The sequence below is a fragment of the Tasmannia lanceolata genome, unplaced genomic scaffold (assembly GCF_043159265.1).
Source record: "Tasmannia lanceolata isolate RefF3 unplaced genomic scaffold, GAP_Taslan_0.1 ptg000003l, whole genome shotgun sequence".
NCBI lineage: Eukaryota > Viridiplantae > Streptophyta > Magnoliopsida > Canellales > Winteraceae > Tasmannia > Tasmannia lanceolata.
The window spans coordinates 49,448,489-49,472,437 of record NW_027518680.1 but is presented as its reverse complement, the minus strand read 5'-3'; the positions used below and the strand labels follow the sequence as shown (position 1 = coordinate 49,472,437).

Here is a 23,949-nt window from a genome sequence, read left to right as displayed (position 1 = left end):
TTTAAAACCTTGTTGTAAGGGCTGATTGCTGCCTCGGTGAGTTGCTCGATGTTTTTTTGGGGACAGCTTGTCTCCCTTGGATGCTTTTATCATAGAATGAAATCTGTTACCTTTCAAAAAAATGATAGGATTACTCATTGACATAATAAGTATGATGGTGTCATAAAATAGTATATTCCCTCTAGAACTTAATGTAAAGAATATATTACAAAGACAATCCATCCTCAAACTATGCTTAGAAAATGAAATTAGTCACAATACCAAATCCATTGTGCGTGCGTGCATATGCGTGCGTGTCATTGAAGATCCTCATTTCATCGATATGCACCTTTTGGAGAAAGGCATTATTTATCTTTTATACTTTAACAACATAAACCCGGTGTCATACCTTACATGCATACAGTACATGATCCTTACTGGGATGATACAAATATTCATGGACAAGAAGACTACAGAACAAAGAGAACACGGTTGTTTTAGCTCAATGCTAAGTAAAATTGCTTGCACAATTCAATCCTAGAGCATATAATCTTCCAAAAGTGACTCCATCTCCATTGCCTTGATCTGAAATTCAAATCTGTAGTTCTACTTCCCAGGAAAGGTGAGTGGAAATACAAAATTCAGAACCACCTCCACCAGCTCAATACCTCTATTGTACCTATCGAGCTTATTTCAGAAATTCAACGAGAGCTGCTTCTTAAACGCTCTAAAATGTGTTGTTCCCCAGTAAGGCACTCGACCAACCCTTCGAAGAGACAAGACAGAGAAAAATCAGGCACGAAAGAATCAAGGGGTTCAAAGTTTGATGACATCCTAACATGCATTGCTGTGCCATATAGAGGCATGAAACAGCATTTATGCACCCATGAGTCACATTCACACGGTAAACACAAACCAAGTGAAGAGTTACTTAAAATAAAGGTTCAGACTTCTAACGATATGTGCTTTACCATTGGTGTAATGGCGGCAGTCATGGTCGCCAAGTTTCAGATCAGTTTGCCAGTAGTCATTGAATTTATTAGCCACATCTATACCATCTGCATGAGAAAATCCAACGAACCAGCATCTGCTTGTAGGAAGCTTTACGAGCTTCCTCACAAGAACAACTCCTAGAAAAACATGATAGGGTAATGTGAAGGATAGAGAGAAGCTAAAAACTTAATAAATATCAGCTTGACGAAATGCAGGTAAGAAAGTAAAGATTGTTGGAAACACGGACTGATGGTAGTATTTTCGTTCAGGAAAATTCCACAAATGCTTTGGGATGGTTATAAAATGTGCAATAAATTTCTGTTTCCACCCGACTATACTACTTACTTGAAATACCCCAACCTCTCTAAAGAGGGTAAATATGTAAATTTAGATTTATGTCCATAAATTTAACCTAAGCTATAAATACTCACCTTTAGCCTTATTTTCTTTAGGAGAAAACCTAGAAGATGAGAGTGTGGCAGCCAAGGAGAATTTTTGACATTGGAGGACCTATTGGAGGTAAGAATATGAGAAAAACCAGAGAACACCTCACGGATGACCGTCAGTCCAAACAGTCAACCGTTGCCTGAGAATGGTCGACCGTGAACTGGATCAGTCAACCGCAAAGGGACCGTCGCTGAGCACGGTTGACTGTGGTCATAATCGGCCGATCATCCAAGGACCTTGCCCATCTGCTATATTTCTTTTTGGTAAGGACCTTGGGGCATGCAACAAGCATCAATGACATCATGCATGCGCATGTTAAATCATATTTCTAAATTCTAGGTAATTTTGAATATTGGGTGACTAAATTTTCGAGTTCCGAGGGATTTGTGGTTAGCATTCCAGGTAAGTAATTTAACACTTCTTTAGTGTTTTCGGTCCTAAAACTGCCCTGTGGATTTATAAAACTTGTGAGGTTTGTTTTGAGCTAATTACCTTGTGAATTTTATTAAAATCTCTGAGATTCATTTCGAGCTATTTAAAATGCCCTTCTATTTGTAGAAATAGGGTCTACCATGCTTTGTTCGAAAGATTTCAAATCATCTGTGTTATTGGAATTTCAATTACTTGGAATGATATGTTTTGAGATCTTTGATATGTTAATTATGATCAATGCCAAAATATATCTTATGACAGCGGCTAGGGAAAATTTTTACTTTATTTGGATTTTATGATATATTTCAGTATGGAAATGATCTGACCCCACCAATGAGGAGTTGAGGACTAAATGTTGGCCCTGTCAACTTGTAATCTGAGAAACTAGTTTCATCTCGAGCCGCCAATAGCAATATTTGTTATCCATCATCTGGCACCACAGTACATATCAGATCTGAGATGTTTGTTATTTGACCCATGTCAGTGGGGTGGGAGTGCAACTCGGGTCTGGTTGAGGCCAACCCGACTCGAGGAACCCATTTTTCCAACCCGAACCCGACCTAATTTCCAACCCGACGAGATTCAACCCGACCTGAACCGAGGAACCCTTTTTTCCAAGCCGAACCCGACCTGAGTTAAACCCGACCCAACCCGAGTTTTTAAGCTCAAAAAAAAAAAAAAATGCCGGGTTTCACTCGAGTCGGGTTGCCAAACCCTCAACCCAGGTTGGGAAAAGTCAACCCAAACTCGACCCGACCTGTTTTCGGGTTCAACGCGACCCGAGTTGCACCCCTACAGTGGGGTATTGTGGTCATATCCTATCCAGCTAAGATCATTAGTATTTGTATGTGTATATGTTTGACTCCGCCCCCAAGTCTTATCAATTTTGATGAAAAGAAAGAGTTTCTTACTTTGAGCCAAAGTTGACCTAGAGCTTAGCAGGATTAATGATCCAATTTTAATGGCGAAACCAAACAGTAGATTCTAACTCCACTTATCCACAAACCAAGCAGTAGCCCCATAAGCATATAAAAGTTCTTGCATACCAAGTTATAGTCGCATGGAAAGAAATGGATGCAAGAATCTGGTCACATAATATTACCCTTTCCTAATGATTTGAGATAGAAGTTTTTTTTGAATGGCTAAATTTTCATTGAAAACAGACTGAGATGGTCAAATACAAGAGAATTGACAAGAATAATGAAGAAACAAACAAACAATAATACAGCTGCAAGGAGGCAGAAAGTCAAATTGTCCAAAGGCTCCAAGTGGACTCCTTCCCTGGCAAGTTTATCTGCCGCTCCATTTCCCGATCTCCTAATGTGCCTACGGGTCCGTTCACCTGTTTTCCCGGCAAAGGAAAAGAAAAGAATGCTTGAGAAACTGACGTGGCAAAAGGAAAAGAAATCCCGAAAAACTGTGAAGGAAAAGGTTTCCCGCGCCTGTTCACTTGCGTAGGAAACCCGAGAAACTATGCAGGAATAGGTTTCCCGTGCCTGTTCACTTGCCAATTAAATAGTGGTGGGAAACATAAAAACTCATTTTAAACCACATTACACTATTTGTCATAGTTAGAGGCCTAAAAAGCAAAGCAACAAAACCCACAAGAAAAACTAACTATAAGAGGAACTAGTCACATCAGAACTTGCTGAGGCTTGGGAATCCACAGGAAGGTGGTTGGTCTCTGCTTTCCTATCTTCTCTGGACCCACTAATGCCTTGTATAAATGCTTGAAGGGCAACCTCTGCCTCATCCCTAGTACCGTACGACTGGTATCAGGCTCTACTAAACTTGTTCACTTGAACATGACAGTCTTGCCAACTGTCATATATGCCTACCTGCCTTCCTTTGAATACCACATAAAATTTTATTTTGGCCATTACCCTACAAGAATGCAATTCGAAACGAATTAAAGAAAATAAGATCCAAGTACTATTAATCACCACTAACATAACCAACAACAAACCAAACATAACGACCAACATAACGAACACAAAAGTATAATAAACACCATAACATCAATTTGTCACCATAACATCAGTTTGTCACCACCAATATAACCAACACAAATCCCACAAACCCACCAACATAACCAACAAAAAAGTATAATAAACACCACAACATCAGTTTGTCAACCCACCATAACCATATCCAAACATAACATCAAAAGTATGATAGTCAACCCACCATAAACAGAGCCAAAAAGAATGGAACAACCAAAACCAGTGAGGAAGAGGCTACTGCTCCAAAATGCAGATCAATATCTCGTGACGTCCCTCCTCCTCCAGGGAAAGGAAGACCTCAGCTTCCTTATGATGGGTATGGAAGTACGAATAGGCTCTAACCCGGTCCCTGTAGCAGAAACTCTCCATGCTCATCGTCGAGTCTTTAAGCTCATTGAGGTCGTGCACCTCAGCAGTCGATGTGATGGCCTCAGCCATCATCCTGATACTGTCGGACACCTTATCCATATCTGTTGAAAGCTTTGCATCACCAGCCCGCCGCCTCCTCTTTCCGCTTCTACCCGGAGTAGGCGTTTTCAAAGGGGATGAGTCACTGAACCCCATGCTAGTGTCTCTCACAGGAGAAGAATGACGTGATCTGGAACATCGTGGAGGGCCTGAAGGAGTAGATACATGAGGGAAACTGTCGCCCATATCGTCGACCCCCATTGGCCAGCTCCATGGAAAAGAACCCAGATCATCCTGGGAAGGGGCGTGGCTGTCTGCAAACTCCCATGTAATCCTCCCCAAAGACATTCTTCCATTCCTCGTAAAGCGGATAACGGGTGTTAAAGAACCGAAGATGTCGGGGATTACTCTATTAAAAAAAAGAGAGAGGAAACTGATTAGACAAAAAAACCAAAGGGACCCCAAAAGTATTGGAGATTACCTTTAGGTAATCATTCTTTACTTGGTCCTCAACACGTATTTTACATGGTTCTGTATCCCAGCCTATCCCGCTGCGAGAGAGGATAGTGTGAACAACCTTGTAGTTGGCTTTCATTGTCTTGATTATATTCCTGACATGGTCTTTTGTGATTTCCCTTCCAATTGCAAGGGTAGGCTCCTGTGCCACCGCGTTGTATGCAACATTTTTAAAACCGTTAAAAACATTGTTGCCTTCGACAACCTGATTAGCTAGGCTTGCTACAAGAAGTTTATCCTCATCGTCTCCCCAGTGATTATTTCTTTTCTTTCCCTTTTTGGTACCTGAACTATATGACATCTTATTTGTGACATTATTTAATTATGAAACATGATACCATCAAACAAAGACGCAAAGTCTAATAAAAGCAAACAAAGTAGTCTGGAACATAGCTACAACATAGCAAAGTATTCGCGACTGAACATAGTTACAACCCAAAAACAGGTAATAAAACATAGTACCAAACAACAAATCATCCTAACTACGACCACGGCGTTCCGGGAAATCACGCCACATATGATCCATAATGCCTGTACGGATTAATCCTCCCACTCTCACATCCTCGGCCCTAGAAATAGGGGGCAAAGGAACAGGTGGTGGAATCTCCTCCGGAGGGGCTACCGCCAACTCACCGTCAACCACATCAATGTACCCATCGTTTGGCATCTCCCTCCTGATGTGGTTGTGGACGGAGCAATAAGCTAACACAATGTCCACCTGCCGTTTGAAAGGGTACGTGGGTGGCGAATTTATTATGGTGAATCGCTTCTTCAGGACCCCAAAAGTTCGCTCGATTACATTTCTAGTCGTTGAATGCCTTTGAATGTATAACTCCTCAGGAGATTGAGGTCTGCGCCCCCTGATGTCGTTCTTGTAACTAGGGCCGCGGAATGGAGTTATAAAATGCGCAGGCATGGGTACCCAGCATCGGCAAGGTAGTATTTTCCTACACTCGCAAGAAGGATTACATATAAGTTTCATAACTCAAACCATTAACTAAAGGTAAGGTCTAAAAAATAAAGTCTTAACCACCTGTTAGACACAGAATGCCATTATCATTCGATAAAGCGGATGCCAAGACCCGTGAGTCTGATGCCGACCCCTCGCACCAAGCTAACACGTAGGTGAACTTCATGTCGAAGTCACATGCAGTGAGCACATTCTGAGATGGGTATCCGTTATGACACCAAAATCTACCTTGGATGTCTGCATTTACTCTTGCATGTATGTTAGTCCCGTCGATTGCAACAATGCAATCCTACAATGTAGACATTAAAACGTCAACATATGAAGCTAAGGCCCCAATCAGTTACTAACAACTACAGAGGTAATGCTTGATACCTTAAAGTACGGCATCCAGTTCGCATTTTCAGCGATGAGACGTGGTGTCTCCCTTGAAGGAGGTAAGATGAACAAGTGCTGGAGATTTAGCACGACATCCAGAACCTTGTTAAAATGCTTCGAAACCGTAGCCCCTGACCGTCTAATGAATGCCCTAATACTGCGATTCCTATGGCTGTGTGAAAGTACTTGTAAGAAAATCGCCACTTGTTCCTCGACACAACAGTGGATTGTGTCTTCGAGCAGGGCCGTGTTTCTAAAAATGGCCACGAAAGTGCGGAAGCAGCAAACATCCATATGAAGCAGAGCGACACAGTGGTTCTCTGCCTGTGTGATACGTGTAACATATTCCATATGGGTTAGGTACCCTGATTCATAAGGGGCTCTTGTCCTATTCTGCTGAAGGTTTCGTCTAATCCTAACTATTATGGCAGTCGCCGCAACCATAACTACCGTCGCTGCTCAAATAATCAGCATCCTCCTATTTGCTGCTTCTCGAGGCATGATGGTAGCCCTACAACAGAAATTTGTATATCATCAACACCCACAATCTCCTTTCAGACAAAACACCCAAGCTCCCAACCACCAAAACACGCAGAACCACCCATTCAAACATCTGCACCACATAGAAAGCAATCACAATCAACAAACATAAGAATCCCCAAACACGACATGGAATGGGGCTTACAAGACATAAAAATACCAATCAACCAATATAAGAAGCCCCAAACACGATATGGAATAGTGCTTACGACACATAAAAAGAAGTCCCAATCAACCAATATTAGAAGCCCCAAACAAGACATGGAATGGGGCTTATAGAGGAAGAATATACCACAAGATCCGAAGAGTAATAGTAGGAGTCGGAGAGGGAGGGAGAACAGAAACGTCGTTATGTGCCGGAGAGAAGAGTCTGCCAAAAAAAAGAAGAAATATGTGAGAGAAGGGTCTGCCAAAAAAATCACATGAACCCGAACTTCTCTCGCTTTTCAAATACTCTTATGATCCGCTTTTCAAATACTCTTCTGATCCACAAACAAGCAAAACTTCATTCCTTTATCTAAACTACAGTTGATTTCAACTAAGTGAGATTTATAAATTCCGCAATACAACAACCAATTGAAATTTACACTTCTTGTTGGTTTGTATAATACATTGTTTGTTGTAGTGCGGAATTTATAAGTCTCACTTAGTTGAAATCAACTGTAGTTTAGATAAAGGAATGAAATTTTGCTCGTTTGTGGATCAGAAGAGTATTTGAAAAGCAAGAGAAGTTGGGGTTCATGTGATTTTTTTGGCAGACCCTTCTCTCACATATTTCTTTTTTTTTTTTGGCACTCTTCTCTCCGGCACAAAACGGCGTTTCTGTTCTCCCTCCCTCTCTCACTCCTGCTATTACTCTTCGGATCTTGAGGTATATTCTTCCCTTATAAGCCCCATTCCATGTCGTGTTTGGGGCTTCTGATATTGGTTGATTGGTATTTCGTTTTATGTGTCGTAAGCCCCATTCCATGTCATGTTTGGAGCTTCTTATATTGGTTGATTGGAATTTTTATGTGTTGTAAGCCCATTCCATGTCGTGTTTGGGGCTTCTTATGTTTGTTACTTGGGATTGCTTTCTATGTGGTGCAGATGTTTGAATGGGTGTTATGGTGGTTGGGAGCTTGGGTGTTTTGTCTGAAAGGAGATTGTGGGTGTTGATGATATACAAATTTCTGTTGTAGGGCTACCATCATGCCTCGAGAAGCAGCAAATAGGAGGATGCTGATTATTTGAGTAGCAACGGTAGGTATGGCTGCAGCGGCTGCCATAATAGTTAGGATTAGACGAAACCTTCAGCAGAATTGGACAAGAGCCCCTTATGAATCAGGGTACCTAACCCATAGGGAATATGTTACAAGTATCACACAGGCAGAGAAGTAGAGAACCACTGTGTTGCTCTGCTTCGTATGGATGTTCGCTGCTTCCGCACTTTCGTGGCCATTTTCAGAACCACGCCCCTGCTCGAAGACACAATCCACTGTTGTGTCGAGGAACAAGTGGCGATTTTGTTACAAGTACTTGCACACAGCCATAAGAATCGCAATATTAGGGCATTCATTAGACGGTAAGGGGCGACGGTTTCGAAGTATTTTAACAAAGTTCTAGATGCCGTGCTAAATCTCTAGCACTTGTTCATCTTACCTCCTTCAAGGGAGACACCACGTCTCATCACTGAAAATGTGAATTGTATGCCATACTTTAAGGTACCAAGCATTACCTCTGTAGTTGTTAGTACCTGATTGGGGCCTTAGCTTCATAAGTTGATGTTTTAATGTCTACATTGTATAATTGCATTGGTGCAATCGACGGGACTCACATACATGCAAGAGTAAATGCAGACATCCAAGGCAGATTTTGGTGTCGTAACGGATACCCATCTCAGAATGTGCTCGCTGCATGTGACTTTGACATGAAGTTCACTTACATGTTAGCTGGGTGGGAGGGGTCGGCATCAGATTCACGGGTCTTGGCATCCGCTTTAACGAATGATAATGGCATTCAGTGTCTAACAGGTGGTTAAGACTTTATTTTTTAGACCTTACCTTTAGTTTATGGTCTGAGTTATGAAACTTATACGTAATCCTTCTTGCGAGTGTAGGAAAATACTACCTTGCTGATGCTGGGTACCCATGCCTGACGAATTTTATAACTCCATTACGCAGCCCTAGTTACCATAACGACATCAGGGGGTGCAGAACTCGATCTCCTGAGGAGTTATACAATCAAAGGCATTCAACGGCTAGAAATGTAATCAAGCGAACTTTTGGGGTCCTGAAGAAGCGATTCACCATAATAAATTTGCCACCCATGTAACCTTTCAAACGGCAGGTGGACATTGTGTTAGCCTGTTGCTGCGTCCACAACCACATCAGGAGGGAGATGCCAAACGATGGGTACATTGATGTGGTTGACGGTGAGTTGGCGGTGTCCCCTATTTCTAGGGCCGAGGATGTGAGGGTGGGAGGATTAATTAATCCGTACAGGCATTATGGATCATATGTGGCGTGATTTCAAGGAACGTCGTGGTCGTAGTTAGGATGATTTGTTATTTGGTACTATGTTTTATTACCTGTTTTTGGGTTGTAACTATGTTCAGTCGCGAATACTTTGCTATGTTGTAACTATGTTCCAGACTACTTTGTTTGCTTTTATTAGACTTTTGCGTCTTTGTTTGATGGTATCATGTTTCATAATTAAACAATGTCACAGATAAGACGGCATCTAGTTCAGGTACCAACAAGGGAAAGAAAATAAATAAATCACTGGGGAGACGATGAGGATAAACTTCTTGTAGCAAGCCTAGCTAATCAGGTTGCCGAGGGCAACAAGGTTTTTAACGGGTTTAAAGATGTTGCATACAACGCGGTGACACAGGAGCCTACGCTTGCAATTGGAAGGGAAATCACAAAAGACCATGTCAGGAATAGAATGAAGACAATGAAAGCCAATTACAAGGCTGTTCACAATATCCTCTCTCGCAGAGGGATAGGCTGGGATACAGAATTATGCAAAATAAGTGTTGAGGACCAAGTAAAGAATGATTACCTAAAGGTTATCTCCAATACTTTTGGGATCCCTTTGTTTTTTTGTCTAATCAGTTTCCTCTCATTACTTACAATGTCTCCTTTTTTTTAATAAAGTAATCCCAGACATCTTCGGTTCTTTAACACCAGTTATCCGCTTTACGAGGAATGGAAGAATGTCGGGGAGGATCATGTTACAGGGGAGTTTGCTGACGACAACCATACCCCTTCCCAGGATGATCTGGGTTCTTTTCCATGGAGCAGGCCAGTGGGGGTCAACAATATGGGCGACAGTTTCCCCCCTGTATCTACTCCTTCAGGTCCTCCATGATGTTCCAGATCACGCCATTCTTCTCTTGTGAGAGACACTAGCATGGGGTTCAGTGACTCATCCCCTTTGAAAACGCCTACTCCGGGTAGAAGCGCAAAGAGGAGGCGGGTTGGTGATGCAAAGCTTTCAACAGATATGGATAAGCTGTCCAGCAGTAACAGGATGATGGCTGAGGCCATCACATCGACTGCTGAGGTGCACGACCTCAATGAGCTTAAAGACTCGGCGATGAGCATGGAGAGTTTCTGCTACAGGGACCGGGTTAGAGCCTATTCGTACTTCCATACCCATCATAAGGAAGCTGAGGTCTTCTTTTCCCTGGAAGAGGAGGGACGTCACGAGATATTGATCTGCATTTTGGAGCAGTAGCCTCTTCCTCACTGGTTTTGGTTGTTCCATTCTTTTTTGCTCTGTTTATGGTGGGTTGACTATCATACTTTTGATGTTATGTTTGGATATGGTTATGGTGGGTTGACAAACTGATGTTGTACTGTTTATTATACTTTTTTGTTGGTTATGCTGATGGGTATGTGGGGTTTGTGTTGGTTATGTTGGTGGTGACAAACTGATGTTATGGTGAAAAACTGATGTTATGGTGTTTATTATACTTTTGTGTTCGTTATGTTGGTCGTTATGTTTGGTTTGTTGTTGGTTATGTTAGTGGTGATTAGTAGTACTTGGATCTTATTTTCTTTAATTTGTTTCAAATTGCATTCCTGCAGGGTAATGGCCAAAATAAAATTTTATGTGATATTCAAGGGAAGGCAGGTAGGCATATATGACAGTTGGCAAGACTGTCATGTTCAAGTGAACAAGTTTAGTGGAGCCTGCTACCAGTCATACGGTACTAGGGATGAGCACAGGTTGCCCTTCGAGCATTTATAAAAGGCATTAGTGGGCCCAGAGAAGATAGGAAAGCAGAGACCAACCACCTTCCTATGGATTCCCAAGCCTCATCAAGTTCTGATGTGACTAGTTCCTCTTGTAGTTAGTTTTCTTGTGGACTTTGTTGCTTTGCTTTTTAGGCCTCTAACTATGACAAATAGTGTAATGTGGTTTAAAATGAGTTTTTATGTTTATGTTTCCCACCACTGTTTAATTGGCAAGTGAACAGGCGCGGGAAACCTTTTCCTGCACAGTTTCTCGGGATTTCTTTTCCTTTTGCCACGTCAGTTTCTCAAGCATCCTTTTCTTTTCCTTTCCCGGGAAAACAAGTGAACGGACCCATAGGATTTTTCCTTTTTTTCCTCCATAGGATTAGTTGTCAACACTCTAGGAGGGCACCAAGCTCTCTTGGGAACACCCAAGAAATACTAGGTGAGAGAGAGAGAGGTGGTTTTAAGCTCCCACTGACATGTCGATTTCGGCTGACATGTGTCGACTTCCGTGGCAACTGAAGTCCGAAGTAAGGATGGACCTTAGAAGCAGGAATCTTCCCTCGGGGTGCGCTCCCGACTCGGAACCTCGATCCAGCGCTCCTTATGAAGGAGCTTCCAGGGAGCACGATCCCGAAGAGATGGAAATCGCTCCCAACCCGCTCTTATTACTCCATTAGTAACCCCCTCACCAACTTGCATCAAACTCCTCCAACTATCCAAAGTACTTCATTAGAGCAAGAACGAAGGCAAATCTTCATAAGCTATGAAGAAAGAGGGCATGAAAATGAAGACAGTTAGGAATTACTACGTTTGATGTACTTAAATTTTGAAAGATTATATAAGATAGTTAAAAATTACTATGTCTCATGTTCTTGAATTTTGAAAGACATATGATGAAAATATTACATTAACACTCCCATGACGCTCCCAACCTTAGACTCTTCTATACCATCGCGCTTCCCCACCCCCGCTTCGTTCTTCTATGGGACGGACCAAAGACAAAAGTTTGATTCCTTGATCACCCACATAACCAAAAATATCCAGGAAATATCAATTCTCATGCGATTAATAAGATGAGTAAGTGGGAAAGTAAAAGAAATGGCACAATCATCAACTTTTAGACTTGTGAACTACCTTTGCATAGAATTAACCTTATTGTTTCAAAAATATGCAACAACGCATGTCTAAAGGTGGTTATAAATGGTTGTCTTGCGTATGTGATCAATTCTAGGTACGGAGGATTTGTGCTTATTCTAGCATTTCCTGAAGTTTTATCTTAAATTTCTATGATCTCCATGTACTTCAATAAACTTCGGTGATTTTTACAAGATGTCTATAGGCTTTCATAAACTTTCACAATCATTTCCACTTCCACGAGGTCCGAAGTCTGGATCAAAACTGATATTTGAATCCTTGGAGACATAGCAAGGATTGTGGTAACTACAGCTAGCAAAAATATCAGCGAGGTTTGTTTACATCCACTGAGAGACATTTTGCCAGGAAAGGTCATCATAGTTACATTACTAAATTGAAGGGCTCGAGTTTGCTATACACTTGCAGAGAGAAATTTCAGTAAGAGGTGAAAATTAATGAATGCACTATTAATACAAGACTTCCAATATTTTCCCTATCATGAAAGAGTCGGCATGTTCATAGCAAAGTTTTCTCACAAGGGAAACTTGGCAGGGTAAGGGAAACTCGGCAGGGTCCTCAATGGATTACAAGATGAATATAATTCTACAAACCTTGATTTACATCATAAGGATGCCTATAGTAAATATTAACTCATCTCACTTAAAAAGAAATGAGCATAGGAATCAAATTACTTGTTCAACTTTAAAACATCATATATCAATGAAGTATCCAAAATCATACCCAATCATAATAATATTATGCTTTAGATATAAGTACTGCTGAAAAATTGGTAGCCAAATAATAACTCTCACCTGGTATGCGTCTACGAGATAAAACTGCTAGAGCCACATATATGTTCTCGGGATTCACTGGTTGAAAATCAAAAACAGAGGCCTATAAAAGTAACACATTTATGTTTAACACCAAGATATTCATCATTGACCAAAAGAAGAAAGATGATGAAAATGAACGAAAGGACCAAGGAACACAGATTTGTGCCAAGGATGTCCGTAAAAGCCCCCTTATTCTGCCATCTTTTCAAAGATGGAAGTTTTTATGACCAACATACCCCTTTCTTTCAATAAATGACACACATATCACTACTTTGGTAAATTTGGCAACATTAGGAGGGCTCTCTGGAATGACCATGATACAAGCATATCTTCGTATCATTCCATATAATGAAATGAGTACAAACTTCAAATTAAGGAAATTAATACAGAGATTCTAGAATCTGTCCTCTTCTCTAAGGTCCATATGTAGTGAAGAAAATACTAAATCTAGAATTTTCCTTCAGCATAACCTGAAAGCAAGTACAGATATCATGCATCCTATATCAGTGGTAGATGCTACTTCGTTTTCTATATTTGAATATATGTTTTACGAAAGCTATTTCAATGTAAAGTTGTAAACAGTCAAATAATGTAGACAAATTAGAGATAATAGTGGAAGAAATAAATACATAAAATAGGAAATTATATAAAAGTCAAGTCGTATATCCCTTGTTATATTCAAGGAATGTGGATCTGATGTGGCCCAATGTTGTGTTTTAGATGAGAGTGGTGCCAAACCCACATTAAATGTGGCTTGAATAAGAAGAGAGCGGTCTCCTAGTCATGAAGAGATGGGAAGGGATTGAAGAAGAGAAAGAAGGAGAAAGGAGAAGAAAAAAAGGATGTAGGATTGGAATGATACAAGTGAGAAATCATATCTTGCCTCACGACTCTCCTCCCTCTTGTCTTTATTCATTCAAAGTCATTACATTTACAGAACTGTCGCTAATAACTGAAATAAACAAACTTTATTAAATCTACCCTTACATAATAAATTTTACATATCTCATAAATCTCCACTATTGTCTACAGTCCCCCTCAAATTGATGCATTGGGTCAAAAAACATCAATGTTCTAATCAGAGGAGTCAGAGTCATGGCTTTAGTGAACAAATTTGCCAAGTAATAATGTGATCGAACACAAGGCAAAGTGATTAGTCCTCTGTTGAAATACTGACATATGAAATGATAGTCAACCTCAATATGTTTGATCCGCTCCTTAAAACTGGATTGGTAGCAATCTGTATAGCACTCCTGTTGTCGTTATAGCGGTGTGGGTCAGTAATATGCATACCAAAAAGGACGAGAAGGGTATGTAACCACACGATCGCACTGGATGCATAAGACAGATAACAATAGTCAGGTTCTTCATATGATTTCGACACATCTTGTTTCTTACATTTCCACAGTAACAAAGAATCGGCCCAAAATTGAAGTGCTACCATCCTGCCAATGCATAACATTAACCTCGTGGGGAGTATCCAGTCTTGTTGTTGCCCGTGAGATGAGAAATTTCAGCGAGATCCTTACTATAGTAGGTATGACTAGCTAAAATACACAATTAGACGAAAAGAAGACCTCCAAACAAAGGAACTATGTCAACCGGCCCAAGTCCTTCATCTTGAAACAAGACTGAAGGAATGCCTTCAATAGAGAAATGCTACATATATCATCTCTTGAGACAATAATGTGATCATCATACACGAGTAATATCATTCCCGTGGACGTCCTCATAATTAAGAGGGAATAGTTTAAGGCGACGATTTGATGAAAAGCATGTGGGGGTGGGGGCTATTTCCAACCCATAAAGATACATCTTAAGAAGACGTACCATAGGAATGGAAGAAACATTAACTCATCAAGACCTAGAGGACTTGTTTAGACTCGCTTGGAGGTCCCCATGATAAGGTCTGATGATGAGTTGATGTTATAGCAATCAGAGTACAGATGGTAGCCATCTTCGCTAGAGGAGAAAAAGTCTCTTAATAGTCCATGTCCTACTCATGTTTATATTCGTGAGCAACTTGTGGTTTAGATCTGTGCAATGTCATGTCTCTCTTTAGTTTGATAGAGTACACCCGTTTTCTGCCTATAATATTAAAGCGTATTAAGGAGAAGGAACAATGTTTTTTGAGTATTTGTAAAATTAGATTTCATAATGATGTGAAGGAGAGAAGATAGATGAAAAAAGACAAACATGGGGACACAGTAATTCGTTCAAATAAAAAATGTGTTTACAAGTATGTGACCATGTTGGGACACTGGGAGTCACAGGACAAATTCAATAAGCCTGGAGTGACAGTGTGGCGGGATATTATGAGGTTCAAGCAAGGGGTAAGATGCAGAGTATACTCAGGGAACATGATCAAATTCTGGATAGACTATGAGGTTCAAGCAAGGGGTAAGATTCAGAGTATACTCAGGGAACAGGATCAGATTCTGGATAGATAAATGGTGCTCCCCCTTCCTCTGAAGGAGATGTTTCCTGATCTATTCATTCTGGCTACGGCTAAGGAAGGGCTTGTAAGAGATTATTTTGAGCGTGGGGAGAATAAGATGGTATGGATGCTGATCTTCAGAAGGAATTTCTTCGATAGGGAACTTGAGATGGTAGACAGGTTAACGGAGACTCTTGAAGGATGCTATATTAAGGCATCAGGTGGAGACAAAAGGGTTTGGATCTGAAACTCATCTGGAGAATTTTCTGTCAAGTCCTTTTATCACCATCTTGTATCTTGCCCTATATCTTCCAAAGTAGCCAAAGTTTAGAACATCAAAGTGCCTACTAAAGTAGGTGCCTTGGGTTGTGTGGCTTGACTTGAAAGAATACAGAAGCTGGATTTCCTAAGAGCCCGGGAGATGTTAATCATAAACCATTGTGCGCTTTGCATAGAGGATGGGAAACGGTTGATCATTTATTTATCCATTGCAAAGTGGCAAGAGAGGTATGGAGCAGGACTTTCGCTAGATTTGGAATATCATGGGCATTTCTAGCCAAGCTCATCAATCTATTGGAAAGTTGGGCAAATGTACCATAGGGAAAAAAGGGAAGATCCTTTGAAATGTGGCCTTCCTAGCTACCATTTGGGAGTTATGGAAGGAGAGGAATGTGAGGGTCTTCAAAGGTTACTCAAAGAGGCCTTGTTTTATTTATAACAAAGTGATAGCTATCATAATATCCTGGGTGAAGATCCTTCCATGTTTTAGGTTTGTGTCGGCTTACGACTTATGGTTTGGTTTAAAGGAAATATGTCTAGATTCAGCACCTCTTCCAAAGGTGGCACAGGAGTGGGAGCCCCCTACTCCTGGTTTCTTGAAGCTGAATTTTGATGGTTCTAGTAAGGGGAATCCAGGACCATCTGGTATTGAGGGAGTATTAAGGGATGAGAATGGAGCTGTGAGATGGGCTTGTGTGGGACCCATGGGGTATGCAGACTCGAATGAAGCGGAGGTACGTGCATTCCATCAAGGTATAAAGCTCCTTGAGAATGAAGACCTGAATAAGGTGGTGGCTGAGGGGGACTCTCTCAATGTTATTAGATGGCTCTCAGGATCACATCCTTTCCCTTAGAGATTGCCTCTTTCTTTGATGAAATTCACGATAGGGTGGGCATATCTGATATCTCATTCCATCATGTCAGGCGAACGGCCAATGGCATGGCAGATAAATTAGCAAGGGAGGGTATCATAAGAGAGGGTCTAGAGATTTTTTATTTTCTTCCCATCTAGTTAGCTTATTTTCTTTATTGTATCTATTATCTACTCTCTTTGTATTGACCTCCTCGGTCTTTATTGATTTTTAATAATATTGGTTACCATTTTTAAAAAGATGAGCTTACAATATATATATATATATATATATAATGGATCTTCGGTGCAAAACAAGTCAGTTGCCAAAGCATTATATAACCACCTTTTATCCTAGTAGCAATAAAAGTTTATTTCCATTCACACTGCATTTTGATGTAAGGGCCTAAGTGGACCATCCCCGATTATGCTTATGTTTGGCTTTCACTACTGTGTTTCCTTCATGGATGATTTTTACAAATCCACTTGGATATATCTTATGACAATAAAAGATGGAAGTTTCTAACATCTTTAAGATCATCAATAAGAGAATCTAGAATCAATTTGTAACTAATATAAAAATTCCCCGCTCTTATAATGGGTATGAGTAAACTTTGGCAAATTTTGGTGTTTCTTTTGTCAAGTTTGAGTGTCTGACATGAGATGGGTAACTTATATTAGTTTACTAGTATTTTCTTTTATTTTTCCCTTTTTTTTGTCTCTGTTTGTTTGGTTGTCGCATTGGTGTTCTTTATTAATAAATCCACACTTCCTCAAAAACATTTATGTGTCAGTACATTTCTCATGAACGAGTTAGCCAATAGTTTGGCGAGACATGGAGTTTCGAAAGAAGAGTTGGATTTTTTTTATTCTCTTCCCCCATAACATCTTTTTGTTTTTCTAGCTTTCTAATATCTCTTTTTGGTTGTACTTTGACCATCTCGGTCCCCTTTTATTCTAATAAAATTTGGCGATCATTCAAAAAAAATCCCCATCACAGGGGAAGGAAGTCGAATAATTCTAATTCTGATCTTGCCACTCCTTCCCTAGCCAATCTATCTGTTGTCGCATTGGCCGAACGTTTTATATGGCAGAAAGAAGTGCCAAAACCCCCAACTCGCTCCAAGATCTCGTCAATCCAGCTAGAGAAACGCCAAGGGTTCTTACCTCTACCATTCAAACATCTAATGACATTGAGGGAGTCACCCTCAACAATAACCTTCGATAAGTCAGAAGGAGCCAACAATTTAATACCCTGAAGGGCCGCTCTAAATTCAGCTTCATTGGAGTCAGAAATCCCTAGGGGTTCAGAAAAAGTCCAAATTGTATCACCAAACTCGTTCCTAAGAAGATCACTCACTCCTGGAGAACCAGGATTGCCCAAACTTGAACCATCAAAGTTGAGCTTAAGGAAGCCTGAAGGAGGGGGAGACCATTGTTGAGACACGCACAATCTGACTCCCCTTGAGCACACCTCCTTCCAACCATGCCAAAGGCCGAAAGTGGAAACGTGATAGAACGGCCATAAGTCATTCAAATCAACTCAAAATTCAGTGAAATTTGTACCCAATCGAGCGACTCGAAGTCTAGTTTCGAACGAAAGAAACGGCACTGGAAAATTCTAAGTGTTTTGAGAGTTATGCAAGATAAAGGACGGAAGAGTCTTCACCCAAGATATTGTCAGAGCGATTGCCTTGACAAAAATGAAGGCAGGGCTCCTAACAAAACCCTTGAAAATTCTAACCTTCCTCTCCTTCCACAACACCCAAATTGTAGCTAGTAAAGCCACATTTCATAGAATTTTTCCTTTCTTTTTCCAAGGGACAAACGACCAAGAATCCACGAGTTGGTCCAAACGGGCAGGGAATACGTAGGAAATGCCAAATCTGTATAGGACTCTATGCCAAACCTCCCTTGAAAACTTACAGTTTAAGAGGAGGTGATCTATCGTTTCACCTGCTTCGATGCAAAGAGCACAATGGTCCACAATCAACATATGGCGATGACACAAGTGAACGACTGTCAGAATCTTATCCAAAGTGGCCAACTAACCAAAAACGCACACCCTTGGGGGAGTCGGGATGCTCTCCACTTTAGCAGTGCGAAGATGCCGTGCAATAAGTGAGATGGATGTAGAAAAATTTGACGCTGAAATACCCACAGGTGCACCAGATCCAAACTCTTTTGTCGGTACCCAAAGATAGAATAAATTGCCTTTCCGCCCAACAAAAGGGCAACCCACTCCAACTCCCTTTCAAAAAAGTTTCTTCTAAATTGCAAGTCCCAGGCAAAGCCATTTTCCCCTCCAATCATCGGGAAACGATGATTCTCATCTCTGTTCATGTTTTCATGTCTCCATTTGGATCTATATCTAGGCATCATAAGTTCAACCATGCGATGATAAGTTGATTTCTTGTCAATGTTCCACATATTCTGGATACTTTTCCTAGAAAATAGCCTTTCTTTTCTTATTAGAGTAACTTCCCCCTTTCTTAATGTATTCATCATGAGCAATAAAGGTACCATTCAAACAATCAAGTACTATTTGGGCATGTGCAATAGGTGTAATACGTCACACCCACAAAAAAAAAAAAGAGTTATCATGTGATAACTTTATAGTGACAAGTTAGGAAGACAAAATGAGGGAAAAGTTATGAGAAGATAGATTCGAGGAAGATGAAGTCATGAGAAGAAACATAGGGGGCAGGACAATGCAATCATAAATGAATAAAACGAAAGTGGCCGAAGGGGTGTGATTTTTGGTGAAGTGGGAAAGGGATAAAAGAAAGATGGTCAAAGCCATGTCAATTCTATTCCGTTTCATCTGAAACGGATGAAATATTTCGTTTCGTTTCACAAAATGAAACAAAAACCAGTAATGAAGATATTGGTTGAAAAACCGTTCTGATCCGGTCTGTTTTGGGATTTTTCATCCATACAGCCCTATTTCAGACAAAGTGCCTCGTTTTATCTAGAATTCATTATTTTAAAAAATAACAAATTTACCATTTAACCTTTTTTTTTTTGCTTTTTGATTGTTTTACCCATGTTTTATGTTCTTTTTTACTGTTTTATAGCCATTTAAAAGGTATTTTCCATCTTTTTCCCCCCCAAACAAACAAAACCCTATATATATTCATCAAAGCCCTCATTTTCTTCACTTCTACACATTATCTTTCTCAATTCCTTACGCTCATCTACACTCTCATTATAGTTGATATATCAGCAATATTTTGGTGTTTGTCCTACTTCCAAATGGTGATTTTCGACGTGTTTGTAACATTCTTAGCATGTTTTACGATTAATTTTTGTTACTTCCATTGATATATTGAACTAAATTTAATTTTTTAAGTAATAAAATGTTTCTTTTTATTAAATTTGATTGGTATAATGGTTTCTTATATTTTTCAAATAATTTCTAATTTATTACAAAAAAAATTTTAAAAATTAAATATTAAAAAAAAAATCAATCGTACTGAAATAGTCGAAACATTGAAACATCCCATTCCACTGACCAAAACGAAATGTCGAACGAAATGGTATTGACAACGAAGGTCAATGGTTGGGATTTGGAGGTTTTCAAAGGAAATATGGAGTTAATAGGATTTTGAGAGACAATGGCAATTGTAAAGAATAAAGAGCAGTTAGGGTTTCTAATGGACTGTAGGCTAGGGTTTCAAATTGATGAAAATAGGTGTTCTGGTAGGGTTTCAAACAGGGTAAAGATGGTACCGAAAAAACAAATTCATGGAATACAAAGAAAGAGTGGAAAGGTAGGGTTTTGAAAAGAGACTAGAAAAAATAGGAAAAACTAGGTTTCAAATTGAAAGAGAAGGAAGAATAGAGGGAGCTAGGGTTTCAAGATGTATGAGAAATAAATATTGATGGGACACAAATACGGCGTCGCTCTCGGATATCGCCACGTGTCGCCCTCTCACTGTCCAGGCCTCATCATCACAATTTATGGAAGGAAGCATCCGGCAAAGCCACGCGCGCCGGCGGAGCAGAGGGACGGCCCAATCCTGCAAAGGAAGGTTTTCTCTCCATAATGATGAAAAGGCACGCGCACCTCCCTTTAAAAGAGAGGGAAGGGAAGAAGAGAGAGAGAGACGTTTTTTAGGAAGACTTCCCCCATTCTCAGCTCCCGCAGAACAACCGGAGAAAGAGGCAAGGCAACAACAGAGGAGATTAGGAACTCAATCCTACTCTCCCTGCTAGTCCCCTCCGACCCACTCATTCCCGCACCCAGAAAAGAGCCCACGTTTTGGTCCTGGTAACCCTGATCAAACCCCTTCCTCTTCTCACTGTCCTTTATATTGATTGGTCGAAGGATCTGACTTGGGTGTCGAAGTGGTCGTCCGGGACCCACCCCGACCCCCTGACCCCCTTTGTTTGTGATTGCAGACCCCGCGGAGGCCCTCTACCGACCGCGTGATCGCAGACCAGGATTCAAACGCCATCATATTGGCGCCATTCGTGGGACTCGTCGAGTACTGAACGCCTTATGGCGATGAGAAACCACACCCAACAGCAAGAAATAGGGGTAATGACCAGGAGCCAGGCTTAACGCGCACAAACCAACACCTCAAGCTCCCGGGAGCCCAACTCACCCCCTTCGGGCCGACACCAGCCCTCCTCCAGCGCACCGCAGATGGTCCCCACCATGGAAATGTTCAACGAACTCCGCCGAGAACTACTCCAACGATTGCCTCCGCCGGACCCTCTGGCCCCGGGGAGGCCCCTGACAACGCAGGACCTGACGGAAGCCTGCGACGAAGGCGACGAGGAACAGCCAGGGAGCGTAATCCCCGGCGAAAGCGAGCACCAACTCGCCGGACACCGTCCCCATCGGCGAATAGCCCTTTGCCCCCCGCAGCTAGGGGACACCAGCGAAATGACGGGAAGCAAGCTACGCTAAGCCGCGCTCCCCCTACCCGGACCGCTTGTTTCCAGGAACCGCCCCCAGCACGAGCAGAAGAGGTAGCAACCTCAGCGGAACCACCCAGCATGGATCCGATAGCCGACCTGCAAAGGCAAATCCGAGAGGTAAAACTGGAAATGAAAAAGCCCTACGCCCACTGCATCCTCGACGAATGGGAGAGGGAAACGGCATCCCCATTCACCGCAAAGGTCCTAAAAACCCCAGCAGAAGCAGGGATAGACCTCTCCCGTTTCGGCCTGTACGACGGAAGTACAGACCCCCTCGAGTTCCTACAAACCTTCAAAAGGGTAATGACTCTCCGAGGGGCGTCGGACGGATTCATGTGCAGTTCCTTTGCCTCCCTGTTGAGAAAAACCGCTAACGACTGGTACATGAGATTGGAGCCCGAATCCATCGCATCCTTCCACGAATTCGAAAGGAAGTTCAGCGCAAGGTTCGCCAACAACCGGCTCCGCCACGATCCAGCGGACGCCCTCTTGGCCCTCCGACAAGGAAGAAACGAGACCCTAAGAGACTTCATGTTAAAATTCAACGCCAAATTGGCCCAACTTTCTAACATGGACGTCCAAATAGCGGTCGCCACACTGAAGCATGCCACCACCGACGCGAATCTCAAGCTGCATCTTACCCTCAAGCCACCCCGGGACCTGCAGGAACTTGAATCAAAGGCTGACAAGTTCGTACGAGCAGAAGAAGCCTGCGCCCGAGAACAGGGCCAGGCCGGCCCTGGTGAAAGAAAAAGCAACGACGGCCGAAGGGTCATGAGGCCTTCGGCCGAGGAAAAACAGGCGAGCCGAAACACCGTCCCCGTCTTCGAAAGACTGGGAAGCGCCCCACTAAAGGTTCCCCTCTCCCATGTCCTACTGGCTATCAAAGATCAGGGTCTCCTGACCCCTCCCCAAGAGAATGGCGACGGACCCAAAGAAGCGGTCTGTAAGAAAGTTCTGCGAATTCCAAGGGGACCACGGCCATGAGACTGACCATTGTTTCCACCTCCGCCTCCAGCTAGAAAAGCTGTCCGAGGAGGGGCACCTAAATCAATATCTCAGGAGCCCTGGCGAGAGCTCGCGCGAGACCCAACGCCCACCCAACGAGCCCAGAAGCAGGTGTCAGTCACCTAGTAGGCGCCGGTCCAGCAGCCGCCACCGATCCACAAGCCGACACCGATCCCCGAGCAGGCATCATTCCCGAAGCAAACGCCGATCCAGCAGCAGACACGACACACGCCGCCACCAGCGCCCCGAGAAAGAAGAGCCCCCTGAACAGCCGCAGGCCCGCGAACAGCCACCCACCATTATCGGAAAAATTAACATCATCACGAGCGGGTCGGCAGCAGGAGGGCCGACAACAGCTGGTCGACGGGCGTATGCAGAACGGGTGTTCTCCATGGAAATGCCTTCCAAAAAGGCCCGAACAGACCCGCCCCGTGAAGATCAGATCATCACTTTCTCCAACGAAGACCTCAACGGACTACAAACCCCGCACGACGACGCACTAGTCGTTAGGCTAGTCGTCGCCAACTTCGACATAGGAAAGATCCTGGTTGACACGGGAAGCTCCGTCAACGTGCTACACCTCGGAACCTTCGAAGAAATGAAACTGGGCCAAGAGAGGCTGGGACCCACAGAGTATTCCATCTACGGGTTCTCCGGAGCATCGGTGCAGGTCAATGGCAAAATCGACTTACCCGTGACTTTCGGGACGTACCCCCTCCAAAAGACCATCCTGACCACCTTCATGGTTGTGGACATACCTTTCACCTACAGCGCCATCATAGGGCGCCCCGCCCTAAGAGACTTGGGAGCGGTCGTCTCCACCCCCCACCTCAAGATGAAATTCCCCACTCCAACCAGAGTAGGGGAAGTCCGGGGGCAGCAGATGATAGCACGCCAGTGCTACGCAGCAAGCCTAAGAGGAACCAACGCTCCGGCCGAGAACTTCACGATCGATAGCGAAGACCTCCGGCAGCGGGCCCGCACAATCAGAGGAGAGCCCGCCGAGGAGCTAGACTCCATCCCCATAACCCAAGATCAGCCAGAGAGGCAAGTCCAGATCAGTTCCTTACTAAAAGGCACCTTGCGAGGCCAGATGATCGACTTCCTCAGAGCCAACAAAGACATGTTCACATGGTCCGCTAAGGACATGCCCGAGATACCCAAGGAGTTGGCCGTTCACAAGTTAAACGTGAACCCAACCCTTAAACCCGTCCGGCAGAAGAAGAGGAACTTCGCGGTAGAACGTCAAACTCACATCAAGGCCTAAGTAGAGAAGCTACTACAAGCCGGGTTTATCAGAGAAATCCGGTACCCCGAGTGGCTGTCTAACATCGTCATGGTCAAAAAAGCTAGTGGAGGCTGGCGGGCCTGCATAGACTTCACAGACCTAAACCGGGCTTGCCCGAAGGACCCCTACCCCCTCCCGCGCATAAACCAGCTCATCGACGCCACATCCGGGCACGAGCTCCTCACCTTTTTAGATGCCTTCTCGGGTTACAATCAGGTGAAAATGCATGAACCAGACATCCCGAAAACAGCGTTCATTACCGATCAGGGCGTCTATTGTTACATCGTTATGCCCTT

The 23,949-nt window shown here is 42.7% G+C and overlaps 1 protein-coding gene across 1 annotated transcript in view; it reads right to left on the bottom strand.

The window, feature by feature from the left end:
- Positions 1–111: 111 nt before the first annotated feature.
- LOC143862778 (PTB domain engulfment adapter) overlaps positions 112–23,949 on the bottom strand; it is a 35,529-nt gene continuing 11,691 nt past the window's right edge. The window contains exons 2-4 of the mRNA XM_077373821.1: positions 12,842–12,923; positions 951–1,109; positions 112–745 (exon numbers count right to left, since the gene is read on the bottom strand). Of these exons, the coding sequence (XP_077229936.1) occupies positions 681–745; positions 951–1,109; positions 12,842–12,923 (306 nt within the window). The 3' untranslated portion in view covers positions 112–680. The remainder of the gene's footprint in view (positions 746–950; positions 1,110–12,841; positions 12,924–23,949) is intronic.